General features: G+C 39.4%; 1 protein-coding gene across 2 annotated transcripts in view; it reads left to right on the forward strand.

Annotated features, from left to right (window-relative positions):
• si:dkey-40c11.2 (drebrin-like protein A) overlaps positions 1-13,875 on the forward strand; it is a 31,797-nt gene extending 17,922 nt beyond the window's left edge. Inside the window, exons 2-16 of one of the 2 annotated variants that reach the window (XM_044196683.1) lie at positions 780-835; positions 1,097-1,209; positions 2,114-2,188; positions 7,759-7,908; positions 8,224-8,301; positions 8,480-8,631; positions 8,806-8,860; positions 9,276-9,350; positions 9,548-9,653; positions 9,829-10,359; positions 10,908-11,309; positions 11,490-11,588; positions 11,701-11,834; positions 12,539-12,590; positions 12,710-13,875. In XM_044196683.1, the coding sequence (XP_044052618.1) occupies positions 780-835; positions 1,097-1,209; positions 2,114-2,188; positions 7,759-7,908; positions 8,224-8,301; positions 8,480-8,631; positions 8,806-8,860; positions 9,276-9,350; positions 9,548-9,653; positions 9,829-10,359; positions 10,908-11,309; positions 11,490-11,588; positions 11,701-11,834; positions 12,539-12,590; positions 12,710-12,846 (2,215 nt within the window). In that variant the 3' untranslated portion in view covers positions 12,847-13,875. The remainder of the gene's footprint in view (positions 1-779; positions 836-1,096; positions 1,210-2,113; positions 2,189-7,758; positions 7,909-8,223; positions 8,302-8,479; positions 8,632-8,805; positions 8,861-9,275; positions 9,351-9,547; positions 9,654-9,828; positions 10,360-10,907; positions 11,310-11,489; positions 11,589-11,700; positions 11,835-12,538; positions 12,591-12,709) is intronic. The other variant, XM_044196684.1, reaches the window with a different exon arrangement.
• Positions 13,876-16,088: the final 2,213 nt, after the last annotated feature.

Genomic DNA, 16,088 nt, shown 5'->3' on the forward strand with positions numbered 1-16,088 from the left:
TGTAGTCACACATTTCTGTCATGGAAATTCTGCAACAAAGCCAACATATATACTGATATTTCCTGAACTCTAGCCATCTCAAAACAATCACTCTGCACTTAGTTTGTTCAGTAGAGTTGTATCTCAGTGGTCTCATGGAAACGCGTCAGGAGTTGTTGAGTTGCCACAGTGACCTGCAGTTTGACTGACTGAAGGGTGCGGTACGACAGGTTTTCACCTGCAAAATGTCAAAAGCCCTGTAGCTGTTAATAGCACTGACTGCATTTGTTTCACATTCAGGAGCCATCCATCTATGAGGCAAACACTACTGCTGCTGAGTGCCTTCCTGTTTTACACATATGCTATAAAGGCCTCTGGGAAAGAAGGGCAGGAAGGGAGTTAGAAAGGAGTGCATGTGTCACCGTTGAAGAGAATTCATATTTGTTGGTGCATTGTAGAGATACTTTGCACTCTACGGACTCTTTTTATGATTTAGACAAATTATGTGCAGTAAAACATCTGGCTATGCATGTGTACGTGCCTGTGTGTCCCCTGTGCACAATGAAAGACTGAACACATGGCGTACCCAGCTGTCCACATACTCATGTTTGGGTATGAAAGTTTTGAATGAGCCTTTACTCTTGGGCATAGAGAAATCAAACAAGTCATTTAAGCCAGAAAATTCAACCAGTGTTTTGTTGAAATTTTTTCTAACACTCAACATTACAAATCTGTCTGTCATGTCTTTGTTGCCCACATTTCTCAGTAGCTGACCTGTGTGTGCGTCTGTATGTCCACAGGGCAATATTCACATATGATGGAGTCACCAACAAGCTCAAACTGGCAGACTCAGGAGGTAAGGCGCAGTGTCATATGTGGTATGTTTGTTAGAAATGCAAATTTTGAATTTCTAAGCCCTACAAAGAATGAAACTTGTCAGCTTGTTTACTTTGGCCTGAAAGGAATTCACATGTTCTCTTGCATTTAGAGAATATTGTAACATTCTTACAATTTGCTTTTGAGAGAAAATGTAGCATTTCTTTTGTCAAACTCTCCATCAGTCAACTTTGTCTTTGTCCCCTCCAACTTATCACTGTATCTGTCTCTTTTCTAACAGCAGGTGGTGTGGCAGAGCTGGCAGGGAAGTTTCACATCTCCAAGCCTCAATATGGACTGTGCAAAGTGGGAAGTATGGAGACAGGAGGCCCTCGGATTACTATGATCAGCTGGGTGAGTGGCAGACAAGCTCAGTTCCAAGATAATGGGTTTAACATCTTAAGTGGTCACATACATAAAAATCTATGCACTCATTAATCTCTAAAATGTTCTGGAGAACACCCTAAAGTACTTGGCTTATTCACATTCTATGGTCCTGTTTTGACACAGGCTTATTTGGCATCTGACATGTGGGAAAATGCTGTGAGAATGTGTTATTACGTCATTGTAGTACAAAGGTTTATGAATCACAAGGCAAGCAGAACGTGTGAATGCTCAAATTCTCATTTGGACATGTCTGATATTTGTCAGATAGTTGTGGGACACTTAAATGACTCAGATTTTTTTTTTTACATGGAATTGTCATCCTGTTATAAACTGCCAGGTTGCCATTGCCTCTCATTGGTTGAAAATCCACCTTTTCCACATCATAGACAGAAGTTCATATACAATCATAGAAAGCCATATATACACACATGTTCTGGTCATGAATTAGTCCAATAAACAGATGCTGGGAGAAGGTTTACAGTGTTGCTGGTCTACACTCATGGTAGTGTGCAAAGCTGTGAGTTTGGTCAGAGGTCACATTTGCAGCCAGTCTAATATTGAAGAAAATCACAGTGACAGAATAATACACATACACATGCATTATTTGCATATTAGGTTTATAAATATACAAGATATGATATATATGATCTGCTGTATGTACTTAACAGTGACATAATACTTGAGCTTTAAGCTTCTATGTTTTTCAGTGAGTCATCTATCAAGTGGTCAATTTTTTAAAATGCAGATTAGGCTCAACTACAGCAATGTGAATCCTATTGTTCCTCAACCTCTCTTCCTCCTCTTTTTTTTAGTCAACTCCGAGAGAGCTATGATATGAATGTGAGTGTCTACATCCTGTGTTTGTTCGCAGGTTGGCCAAAATGTGGATGATTACCGAAGGACAGAATGTGCCAGCCACCTTCCAGCCATCAAAAACTTCTTCAAGGTGCAGTAGATCAAGATGTGCTTATCACTAACCTTTGGGACTGAATGTGCACTTCATTCAGTGATTTGTCTGTTTGTTTGGTTTCCCCACTAAACTGTGCATTAAAGATGACATCTTTCCAGCTGTGACATTTTTAGCATTGAGGAGGGGCAGGAGCAGTACAGTACATGAAAACATTGTAAACAACTGGTACACTTTATTTTCCCAAATCCCTGCTATAGAGAAAAAATGTGTCCTGTTCTGTTTTCTTTATCCCTGGACTCTACACTTTGTACTCACAAACTCTATATTTACACACAGTAGTTTACTTTGTATTGTTTTGAGTGTTTCCTGTCCTCAGTCCTCTTCCTGTTCTATTGCAGTGTTGGTCCTGTGTTTGATTGGTCCATCTGCCATGTCGCTACAGGGGAAGACAGCTGAGTTTGGGATTGAAAGCTCTGTTGTTTGTGGTGCAACCCAAAGTCACATTACAAACTCAAGTTGTGATAAGAGAGACAGGATGTAGAGGGAATAGAGAACTTCTGTATATTTTTATGATTCTGACCTGTCTGTGTACAGTATATGAGAAACTCTGATTACTCTCTGAAACTATGATTACATGGTCAATATGGCTTGGAGTGAAGAAAATTGTCTCTGCATCTGTGAATTGTGGGAGAACTGTGACCTCTAACCTTAGCTAACACACACATATATTACTGTACATTAACGTCCAGACCTGTGTCACGACAATGCAATTAACCTGCCGCCACTACTGTGACTGCTTATCCACTTCTCTGTGAATACGACAAAAAAGGTAACTGAAACAGTTTATTTGAAATCAAGACCAAACTGTTGACAGTTGTTAGCTTAAACTGTAAGAGTTATAAAAATAATGTAAGTTTCATTTTCCATTACTTAGCATTTCAAACTTAGATTTATTAGTTAAAGGTAAATCGGAATAAAAGAGAACATACGGTTATCACCTTGCATTGTGGACATTATAGCCAAACATATGGATTGCATTTGCAGAAATATCCTGACCTAAAGACTGTGGTGATGATCCAGAACTGTGCTTTCCCGTCTTCTGCTCATTTTAACTTTGACCTTTTCCACACTGTAATCATTTGTAATCACGTTTCCCATCACATACGTTGTTCATGAACAAAATTGATCTGTGAAAACTTGCTTCATATGCTGACAAAGAATAATTTAAACATCATGGGAAGCTTGTAAAACAGTACAACAGTCTGTGCCATACCTCTGTCTGGTATCATCTGGGGTTGGTGCATGACAAATTCTTTAAAAAACGATTACTCAGACCGGTTTGTTTTGTAGCTTCTATCAATCTTTAGTTGTCCAGGAATGTGGGATTTCACCTGGCAAAAATTAGCAGTCAAAGAAGTGACACTGTAGAATTTAATATTTTTACCAACTGATACCAGTGTTTGTTTTTATGAGGACATCATAAATATCTGATGTTTCAAAGATGACAAGCACCAAATTACTTCTATCGCAGGCTCCATACATTGATTCTGTGTCTAGTCCATTCAAAATGAGTGACAACATAATGTTGATTAATCAATTAATCATCAATCAGTGGAAAAGAGTCAGCAGGAAATTTAACATTTTTTGGGTTTGGTTGGACAAAATTAACAATTTTACGACGTCCCCTTGGGCTCTATTTTGATGGCCATTCCCCCCTATTGTCTTACATTGTACTGACTAAGTGATTAGTAAATTAAGTAAAAAATTATAAACGATTAATTGATTGATTCATTTATGTTACCATTAGCGGCAGTAATTCTTAAGAAACCTCTTAAGTCTCTATGAATTAGCACTTTTAGAATTTTTAAAGTGCATTTTGTCATAGTGGATGTCATGCAAGGGAGCAGGGAACACAAGGAATATGACCCAAATGCAGACTCAGAGGCAGAGCAGATACAGTTCATCAATTTATTGTGGGAAAGGCTTACATGGGTAGTCAGACAGACAGAGGTCCAAATAGGGAAGGCAGTCCAAGACAAGCAAACAAATCAGACAAGGAGCAGGCAATAAACAAAATCCAAATCCAGGTGAGGTCCAAGCAAACGCAGAAATAAATCCAAGAGACTGAGGAGAAGCACAGGAATCAAGGCTGTGACACCTGACATTTAGACCACATATCACTGCTGATGCAAATGATAATGACAACGAACAGACACTGAACAAAGCAAAAAACCTGGACTAAATACACTTAGGTTGGGAAGACAATGAGACACAGGTGCAATTAATCAAGGTGGTGCTAACAATCTAAACTGGAAGGAAGCAAACAAAGACAGGAGGTAAAACCACAAGACACACAAGGAGAGGAGAACACTACAAAATAAAACAGGAAACAGACCCCTGAAAACTATGACACATTTAGAGTCTCTTTTTTACTGAGGTAAAGTTGTGATTGTGGGGCTTATACTTTTAATAGATTGTTACATTGAGTAAAGGATATGCAAACTTCTTCCACCAATGCTACAAATCTTAAACAAAGCCAAAGTGATAGGCATGGCGTTACATAATGCATTCATAAATTAGGATTTGTAGGATAGCTGCAGCTATGATGTATATCACCCACAACCTTGAAAGGTTCTTTTAATGTTGTCCACATTTAGCAGAAAATAAACAGATGCTGCACCCTTAAACAAACCTGATTCTCAGCCAAATTCCTACTTTGCGATGACCGGGAAACACAACTACTGAGATAACCTACATACATACATTGATTGATGATAATAACTGGGGGCTCAATTTGCTTGTTGTCTTGAATCTTGGCTTTCATTGCTTGGGATAGAGTTAGTTAGAATTTCCCGTGGCTCTTTGTTTGTTATTTGCTTCTTCTCTCTTTCCTAGTTTTTTTTTCACTTTGCCTCTTTCTTTCTGGCTTTCTATGCTGCATGTCCCAGCTGGCAGTAAGAGGGTTTTGTCAAGGCGAGTCTGCAGCAGCAGATTTGGGTATGTTACATACTGTACTCCAGTGTGGCATTATGTTATAAAAACTAAAATATGAATAGGGTGCAGATGTTTCCATTGTTCCATTGTCCTACATTTCCACTGAAATAACAGCAGAATAAAGTTGAATCAGAAGGGATGTGTGTGTGTGTGTGTGTGTGTGTGTGTGTGTGTGTGTGTGTGTGTGTTTGTGTGCTGAGGGGCATTAGATGTTGATACTGTGAGCAATACACTGCAGATGAGAAAGTAGATATGAGAGTATCTGATAAACAGTAGTCAGACACGAGAAAGGGATATAAAAATGGAAATTAACATTTCATTTCTATAATATTATATATAATATAAATACACAATTGTATATAATATAAAATTGCGTATTTTGCCACATGACAGTACAGCAACATGTTCGAGTCAAGGAGCTAAACCCTGAAACACTTAACATTATTCAAATCTGTCATCTCGCCCTGACAAACACTTGAGAACAGAGGCTTTAGTTTCATGTCAACCAACATAGCCTATGTTGAATGACATCTTGTCTGTTGCTCCTTCTGTCTTATTTCGTCTGAGCAAATTCATTACAAATGTAAATGGCATGACTTCGTAGGAACATAATACGCTATTAATGTAACAAGAATCTCATCTTACTGTTCATGAATCAACTTACATTATTTTTAACATTTAAAGGAAAGTAAATGTTTTCAAACAGCAATGATTTAGCTAACTGTGCAACAAAATCTAAATTCATAAGTGACTCATCAATCAACTGGGTCAAACTTCAGCTGGTCAAACTTCAGTATCCCCACATCCACCTACTGCCTCTCACAGTCTGAACAACTCCTGAGCAGGAGAGAGACTGTATGAAGCAGTTTTTTTCCAGAGCAGACAGCTTGTGTAGAGTGAACCTGTCACGTCAACTTGAGTTCATTTCCCTCCCAGAGAGGTTATATTCTTATACCCATAGCGAGTTTTCATTGCCATGGTCATCAATGCCACAAATCCTAAAAACATGGTTGGTTCACATGCAACATCCTACTTGGCCATTATACTGAGATTTTCCTATGACAATATGTAGGGCATGGATAAGGGTGATTATGACACATTTGCCTAAATAGAGCAGCTTACTGTTGAAGCTATTTATGAACTCAGCTAGAAAGAGTAAAATGCTAAAACTTTCTGATTGCCACTTGTGAAGTCATTAAATTTAGCCTACAGCAAAACATGTCATGGGGTTGAAACGGGGTGAAAAGAAGAGGGAAAAGAACAATGAGGGGAAGGTGAGAGACTAAGAGGAGGGTAGGGGCTTTATTTAATCTCAAACATCTTAAACAAGATGATAAAAAAGGTTTTGCTTGGATATATGGAAGTCCTAGCACTTGAATGACTCTCCCAGCCATGTTATGTTATGAAAAGAGTTATGAAAAAGGTATGAGCCGAGAGAGAAAACTGTTATTCTGTCTGCTAAAGTCACCTCCATACAGCTGTCTGAACTTTACGCAGCTTTTATATGAACTACCATGCAGTACTGTGAGTACATTTATTTTGAGTATGAATGATACCATTGCTAACCCTGGCAGTTTTTCTACCTCCTGTACTTACTGAATTACAGTACATGAGGATGCAGAGCTGGTGTCAGTAAAGGGCAAACAGTGATTTTCTACACTGCACTTTGCAGAACTGAACAGTGCACTATGCTACTGAGAGCTTTTGGTGTAGATTGTGGTCTGTTTCCATGATTTTCCCAGCATCCCTGGCAGCACTGTGGACTGCTTGTCTGGTCTGTGTGTGTGTGTGTGTGCAGTTGGCAGTGACAGCTGGATTGATATGGATTATACACTGTACTGACATGTATTATGGGGTGCATTGAATGCTCTGTTCAGTGTCAGTGTCAGTGTTGTCACTCAGATAAAGCTGTGGTTTCCTGTTGGAGGCTGACAGACCTGGCCCTCCATCAACAAGCCTGGACTTACTCTCCATGGAAATTATTCTGAGGTCCTGGCCACATATAAATGCCTGTACAGCATACATGCACGAGTTCAGCCCATGTTTAACACTGTCCCATAGAAATAGCAGCAGTGGAACACTATGTTTTGGTCGGTGGTTATTGAATATAATCTGTCAATAGTCTTTTTTTCATATCTCTGAATCTCCCTTAAGCTTGACTTCTAGGTAATGAGCAACTGTTGAATGTTAAGTGAGGGTCTCTCTCTTTTTCTATCTTATTGCAAAGACACATGCTTTCACAGTCTCTTTTTCTCACTTTCCCTCTCACCCCATAGTTTTCATTTTTTCCCCATCTCCCCCTCCACTATCTGTAACCATCCAAACCAATGCATTCCTGTCCTCATGCTAAAGCCAGGGAGTATTTTTGTTCTCTCACAATCCTTATACAGTAACTGAAGAAGTTACACAACTGTCTGGCTCCAACTTTGCATAACCTCAAGTCAGACCAAGAGAAAACCACCAGAGGGACTGTGTGTACTTGTGTATGGATTTCTAGCTTTTGTGTGTGGTTGTGTGTGTGGCTACAGTACGGGATGTAAGGGTGGATTAAATTCACATCGGTCTTACTCTACTTGCCATCTCTTTTGCATTCCCTGCCCTCCATGTTTCAGGAAGCACATGCATTCATTAGTGCAGAGAAGATGGAGGATGTGACAGAGGAGAAGATAAGAGCAGAGCTCAGCAAGGCCCAGACCCAGGCCCATACTCCTACACAGTGGGTGAGAAGGAGCTCCAAGTCTGCAGACAAAGAGGAATTAGTGGTGAGTCTCCTGCATTACCTCATCTGCCCATCAGATGGAGACAGAGACTTTCTTATACACATTGTGACACAATTTAAGGTAATAACTCAGTTTTGCAGGTTATCTCCATAGTGATTCAGTGTTTTACATTTGCTTCCAGTATGTTTATTCAGTCATGCTCATGGAAATAATGAAACATATGAAAAGGTTTTAAGTATAGTTACTGAAAATGATACAATATAATACAGTGACATAAAAATGTCTCTGTATGCATTATTAGAAAGTTTAACAATTTGTGTTGTGTCTGTATTCACTATTCATTTGTTTTTCTTCTAGGGTACAAACTACAGAAAAACCAATGCTGCAATGGAGATGAGATTAATAAACAGAGACTCCTTCTGGGCACGTGCAGAGGTACGCCAAAGTAGCCTTGTCTCTATTTGGCCACATTTGAGTGGCTGAAATGTAGTGCAGCTGGATGTTTACTGCCATTTACCATTGGGAATCTATTGAAGACAGCAATTTTTTCCATTTGAAAGTGAAATAAAAGTATAATATACCCTCCCATTGTTTCCATTGTTGTGTGTGTCAGCAAGAAGAGGAAGATAGGAAAGAAGAGGAGAAGAGACGGGCAACAGAGGAGAGACGCCGACTTGAAAGAGAAAGAATTTTAAAGGAACGGAGGGATGCAGAAGAGAGAGACAGAAAGATGAACGAGAAGCTACAGATGATTGAGGAGCAGAGGTTGGAACAATGTCCGTTGTCCTGTCAACAGTGCCCTCTAGTGGCTGTATTTTGTATTGTTTGGAAGAACAAAGTAGATTCCCGTGCACAGTAAATGCACTGTATTTTTGATAATGATTTTTGGATAACAATAATAAGTGGTGCTGCTTCTTTATTTGTTTTTCTGTCTTTCAGAAGAAAACAGGCAGAACAAGAAGAAGAGCTGCGCAGAAAGGAGAAATTTAGATGGGTGAGTGAAATGATGTCTGTATCTTGCTAGAATTACAGTTTTTGCATGTAAAATGATGCAAAGTCCCTTTGGCAAAAGTGGTCAAGCCCAGGCTACTTACAGTATGTTTATATTTGTGAGAGGTGAGGGTAAGGGTGGTGTGTGTAGTGAGGGGTTTCCAGATGTCAGACAAAAGCTAAAATGTACTTGCAAGGTATCACTTTGTGCCAGAGCTTACTGGTTACTGGTTGTCTCCATATTTGGAATGTTCACTGATTTCTGTATCAAAAATGTCAAAACACTCAGGTTTCACGAGTCTCAAGTGTTGTGTCATCTACTTTTTCAAATAGTTCTATTTTAAATGAGGAGATTAAAAGCATTAAAATACGTGTGTGAATATGTAAATATGATTGCTGCTGTGTTTCTGCGCTGACAGGAGCAGCAGCAGAGGGAGCATGAGGAACATATGAGGGCTCGACTTAGAAGGAGTGAGTCCATAGAAAAAGCAGCAGTAAGTGAATCTTAGACTACTATAAACCTATACATTGTTTAATATTGCTTTGAATTAGCACTGTCAAAGAACTGAGTGGGCCTCACATTTCTCATTAGAATGCTGGATTTCTGTGAAACCTGCTCCAAAAACTCAACGAGCAAAGTCTGTTTAATAATTTTAACTCTTGCTTATACTGCATATTACTTGACCTGTAGGAGGCAGCAGCATTAGTGTCCCAACGCTCCATGAACCCTCGGGAGTTCTTCAGGCAGCTGTCATCATCATCACAAAGTCCCACTAGCCCTGGGTCCTCCCGCACTGGTATGTATACTGTGTGTGAGAGAGTGATGTTACCATTTTCATGTTCACTCAAAGGTCCATACAAGCTCATTGAAACACAAGGATCAGCCACGGATTGCAGTTTGAAAATGTTTGATATACAATGTGTATTCTTTCCGTTTCTGAACTACTCACAAACTGTTTTCTTTCTCTCCAGGCAAACCATTCAGACGATACCAGCGCAGCCTGACAGACACAGCCTTCATCTTCTCTAAAGCAGAAGAGAGCACAACAACCTCCCCTCGCAGTTCTCCCCTGGTCTCCCCCTTCTCTCGGGCTCCTCCCTCCCCCATCTTCCAGGCCATGTCTCCCCCCACGAGCCCTGATTTCCGCCCTGTCACATCTCCGCAAAGGCCCAGAGCCCCCATGTCACCGCCCACATCACCACTTCGCCCTGCCCCTCCAGTCTCAGCCCTGCCCAGCATTCCACAAACTAACAACCGAGTTCAGGCTGTTGTTGAGCCCAAACCCCCATCACCCACACAACCTTCTGCACCTCCGGCCTCCCCTAGTCTCTTGGCTTCCTTGTCCCCTAGTTTAGTAAAAAACAACCCCTCTCAGTCACATCCAGAGGCCCTGCCCGCCTCGCCCCCAAATACCCCAACCCAGCCAGAGCACTCAACTTTCTGCTTCGAGTCTCCACAGGCTCCAATGGCTCCTCTTCCAGAGAGACCACAGCTAAACACAGGTAGGGTGGAACAGGACACAAAGAATTATATTGGGATCTGATTATATTGTGTTATTATATTTTTCCTTTTTGAAGTAATCTGCGGAGAAGGTCTCATTATCGCAAAAACAGCATGACGATGCAGTGTGAAGAAGAGCATATTACTCTGCTTATAACTCATTTGTTTGCCAAAGACATTAATCGTTTGACATTAAATATTGGTTGTTAAAATTTTTATTACACCTAAAGTGACTTAGATGCTTTTGCCAAAAACTACTCCACATGATCCAGACTGTGTAAAGCAGTCCAGGGACTATGAATCAGTGGCCTGTTATACAGAAATGACAGAGCTCAGAATATTTTTACAGTCCAGTCACAATTAAATATTCCTAAAGTAACCACATATACTCTCAGTCATGCCAAGCTTAACTGTAATGTGTGCCCAGAGAACCTTTCTACTACAGACATTAAAGCCTTCATGGGCACTTTTATAACATGTAAGCTTATCAAATGTAGAGTTGTGTTTTAATTATATATTATTTTCCAATTATTCAATATTTTCCAATCAGCAGACCTCAACACAGCCACTCTTGTGCACAGTGAGCTGGTTTCTGACACTGGCTACAAAGTACAGGCTGTACTGGTAGAGGAGGATGAGGAAGAGGATGTAGAGGAGCATGAGGAAGATATAGCTGAAACACAACCACAGCCTTGTGCTGTTACCACAGAACCACTCCAGAGTGAGTCAGAGGAGCAGGAGCAAGAGGAGGAGGAAAAGGAGGAGGAGAAGGAGGATTTGGAGGAGAAGGAGGGATTAATACAGGAAGCTAAGCCGGCATCACTGGAGGAGCCAGTGGAGGTGTTGCAGGAGGAAGAGGAGATAAAGGAAGATGGACAGGAGAATGACCAATCAGAAGACAATCAGGCCTCTGCTGAGCTTTCAGAGAAAGAGGAAGAGTCAGCAGTCACAGGTAGCCCTCTTGTTCTTGCATATTGTTATTTTGACTTGACTAACATTTTACAAGGAGTATTGTTACACTGTCACAAACAATTTATTTTTAAATGATGTACTGTAGCTTTCTAAAAGTTAAAATTTCATTTGATAATATGTTAGACAATGACAAAATATTACAACCAAGTCATTGTTTCAGATGCCGAACCAATTTGTCAAGAAATGAAACATGAGACTCTCGTCCTGTCAACCAATGGCATCACAAATAGAGAAGACACACGAGAACAGAATGGCATAGGTTTGGCAACAAATCAGTTTAAATTATACAATGTAGGATTATTCAGTGATAATACATTAATAAATTCATTATCTGTGCTGGTTGGACTGTGATAAATGCTTTTCACACACAGAGAGATCTTTGAGTCCATCTGACACAGAACTCAGCTCACCGGAGATGGCTGTGTGCTACGGTCTTCATGGCACTGCAGAGGAGGATGATGTCGTTGAGGATAAGGAACAGGAGATCTCAGAAAATGGACAAGAAGTACTATATTTACAAACACATATTGTACTTGTACAGTGTCTTACACAAAGCCTGTTTGTCTAAATATTGAAATATGTTTTTAATTAAAATCTGTTCTAAATAAAATAAAAAAAGATTGTTGAATATTTGGTTGGGTCCAAGGGTCATCAAATCATCTTATCTTTCTTATTGTCAACAAATGAAAAAGATCAAAACCAACAATGTGTGTCTGTGTCTCAGTACTCTCTGACCCTGTCTGTGGCTCTCAGCCCCAAGCCCATTGGTTCCTAATCAAGATGTAGAAACATATTGTTTCATTAAAAAAAAAAAAGCTCAGTAATTTTCTAAATCAGTTGGGCACTGTTGTTTTCAGCAAACGTTACTCAAACAGGAGTATATTTTGCTTTTGTTGGGGACTATTTTCAGCAGTGGATATAATACACATTCGGTTTTCCAGTGAGTATTTACAGCAGCAGGACAACGTGGGATTTAGAATAAACTACAATGCCCATGTTCATAGTAATGAAAGAACATGTCATGCTCAGTGATGAGTTTTTAATAGTTTCTGGACAACAATTGAGGTTTATGACATAGATGAACAGCTTTAGCTACACAGGCAATGCTTGTTAGTAAGTTGTCTAATTAAACAAGATTTATGTTCGTATTTGTAAGATGTATTTCATGATTACAGTCTTTCTCTGACTCCATTTTTCTCTCTACTTCAGGTTTTAGCCGAGCGACAAATGTGTGTCCGAGCTCTGTATGACTACCAAGCAGGTAAGCTGCCATTTAGAGGATAATCGCCACACATAAATTGTGCACATAAAGTGCATCCACTTACAGTAATTACACTGTGATTAGTGGGTGTTCATCATGTTATCTTGCGGTTCCCACAGAGGATGAATCTGAGATCTCCTTTGAACCTGGTGACATCATCACGGACGTGGAAACGGTGGACAAGGCCTGGTGGAGGGGGTGGAACAAAGATGGCCGTCAAGGCTTGTTCCCTGCCAATTATGTGGAGACCATATAGGCAAACAGAGACACACTAGCGCACACACACACACACACACACACACACACACACACACACACACACACACACACACACTCAGGGACACCATCTCCCCTCACTTTTGTGCATGTTTTTACCTTAATCCTCCCACTGAAACTTTGTACTCTCTATTTTGTAGAAAGGATAAAGAAAAATGTGACTTCCTATTTTGTAGAAAGCATAAAGAAAAGTGTGACAATCTATTTTGATGTTTTTTTGAGAAAAACTAAGTATTCTAACAAGTATGCAGAAATTACCCAGCCTCATTTTCTTGGATAAAATAGCGGAGACCTTTTCCTGGACCAAAATAACTTATTTCCTTTTGAGATACAGCAGGAATGTTGGTGGGAGGGATCAGATCACAATGACAAATGATCACAAACTTGCTTTTCTTGTAAGAGACACATACAGATTTTAATAGTGTATAGTCTTCTTTTTGATCCATGCATATAACAAGCATTCCATTCTGCCCACTGTTTACTTTGTATCTTACATTGCTAAAAAATAATTTACTGCTCTTGACTGGTATATATAATCAAGATACACTTATCAGACATCATCTTATAATCATCTTCCTGTATTTCCTGAGTTGTTTTGTAGCACAGTGTTTGTTACTGACAGTCTCATAGCACATTTTAATTACCCAAACCAGAACAGCAGCATAACAAACGGTAAACAAGCACTGTGTTTACACCTGTATTTCTCTATCACTCTTTAAGACGGGCTATATTTTGTTCATATGGTGATCCTTCCATACATTTTGTGATTATGGCTCATCTTCATTTTCACTTTAAGAAATTAAAGCATTATGTTGACACACACGATACAATTTTAATCTTCTGTAATATCTTAATACTATACACTGTATATAAGAATGTATAAAAAAAGTCAAAGATCTTCTCTTTTTCTATACTTGGCTTGTATGTTGTATGCTTGTTTGATGGAATGTTCTTTGTATTTACCCCAAACTTACAAATAAATAGCATCTACAAATTCAAAAAATTAAAATGTTTGTCTCCTCCTTTATTCTTCACATTTAGTTTTCAACAACCAAACAGAAACTGTGATTGATATTATCATTACTGTCAACTGTTTTTTGTCCACATTCTTTCAAATATTTATTTATAGTGTCTCTAATGTTTTATCATGTTAATGGGAGCAGTATTGTGCTTGTTTATCTCTTAGGGGAAAAAATGAATTTCATTCCTTTTAAGGGAAGCACAGTGTTTCTAAATGTCCCATCAGACATTTTGCAGGAACTCTTAAAGTATCCTACTTTGTACAGTCAGGTATATTAAATATTTACTACTTTTAAATAAAGTAAAATAAAGCAATAGAAAAAAAAATACTATTTTCATAGCACACTTAATCAGGTAGTATTCCTACAAACAAGGTTGACTCCTAAACATAACTGTAACTGTGAAGTGATCATGAGCAGGTGATCACTGGTCTAAAAAAGAGATAGCCCACATTTGATTTTGTCTAATGTAAGAAGACAGATTGATTTCTAAATAGCTTATTTATTCCTTAATGAGAGCAGAATGTCATAAGACTTTCAGCAAAATATTTTATTGGTAAACTTTGCATAGTTTTTCATGATTAAATTTGATTTCAAAAATATATTTTTGTTATCGTACTTAACTTATGCATTGATTCTTGCAACCCAATGCATTGGGTAGAAGACAAAAAAAATTTGAATTGTAGTCCTGTATTTGCACCTATAGGTGGAGACATTGCCTTTTCCAATTTGTCAGTGAAACCATTGAGAGAGCGCTCACTGAAATGAACAGATTCCTCAGGACAAAAGGCAAAATATTTTGACAAGCAGAGAGGAGGCTCATTGTTACACACATTTTAGAAGTGGGAAATCCAGACATTTCCAAAGCTAAAAATTGCTAATTCTGCTACACCTCAAACAGGATTTTCCCCAAGGGTAATATTGATTGATTGAATATGACATTAATATTTCTTAACCATACACCTTTAATATTTATGGGGGGACTAGGTTACGCTCTTGTAGTGCCAGTTCAATAACAGTGTTTGGCAGATGTGCCTCTGTTCTGAAATAGAGAGGTAATGTTTGACATGGGTCTCATCCTGCCTGAACTGATGCCTGTTGACAGACTGACTACATCTATCCAGGAGACTATTCTGTTGAGGTTATCCCAGAAGGCTAATCACCAGTGATATGTGTGAAAAGGTGATGAGCCTCTTATGAAATACTAATTGGGTTGGAAGGAGAAGAAGACCGTGAAAAGCTCAAATGAGCAAGATTGAGAGATAGAAAAAAATACTTTAAGTTTTAAACGGGCAGAAAAAAAGGAAAACTTAACACTAATCTTATAACACCAATGTATATGATTTTACATTGGAGTGCATGAAAAAAGATAGACAGCCATAGAGTGAGTGATAAATTGAGAGAGAGAGGACATCTGTGCACAGAGAATGTGAAGGTATATTGGTCTCGACAGTTGTGTCCCCCCATCTCTCGTTTTGCCATATCCCCATTCCAATGGTCATCCCCACAACTCAAGAGATACCTTGTCTCTTCAGATTAAGCACAGTGATAGGGAGACACAAGCTAATATGCCAGTCAACTTTTCCTTCCCCTTGCCCTATTGTCTTTAGGCTGTTCCTTCCTTCTGTGACCCTCATCAGTAACAAAAACCCTTCGACTCGGGTGCTAAACTAACAATACCTCCCTCCTCCTGACTTTCCCTTTATCTCTTATTTAACTGACAGACCCTATCTGACCAGTGGAGAACTGACAAGTGTGGGACGGCTAAGGTGAAGTGGCGGTAGGGAAGTGCCACTCATTGTAGTGTTATCAGCACAAAGGCCAACGACAGACACCTAATCTGACCTGGCTGCTGATGGCTCGTGGCTTATTGGCTGGGTTTCTGCTCTGAAGCAGATTCTGGAAAACCATAGGCATAGACACACAAATGTATGCATATGGGCACTGATACACACATGAAACACACTTACGTGTGCACACAACCACAGACGCCCACTATTCAAAGCTCCCATTTTGGAAGCAACTTGTCACTCCTCAACCCCTGCCTGTCATTGTCTAACTAATAGTTTGCTGCAACTTTTTGTGATTAATTATGTGTTTGGGAGAGGTGTCAGCGCACACAAGAAAAAAATCTTACCACAGCAGTCTCATAATTCTGTGTTCAGCCTTCCTTCTTTATTATACTGTAACTGCAAGCACCTGT

The sequence above is a fragment of the Siniperca chuatsi genome, linkage group LG5, assembly GCF_020085105.1.
Source record: "Siniperca chuatsi isolate FFG_IHB_CAS linkage group LG5, ASM2008510v1, whole genome shotgun sequence".
In the NCBI taxonomy this organism is placed as follows: domain Eukaryota; kingdom Metazoa; phylum Chordata; class Actinopteri; order Centrarchiformes; family Sinipercidae; genus Siniperca; species Siniperca chuatsi.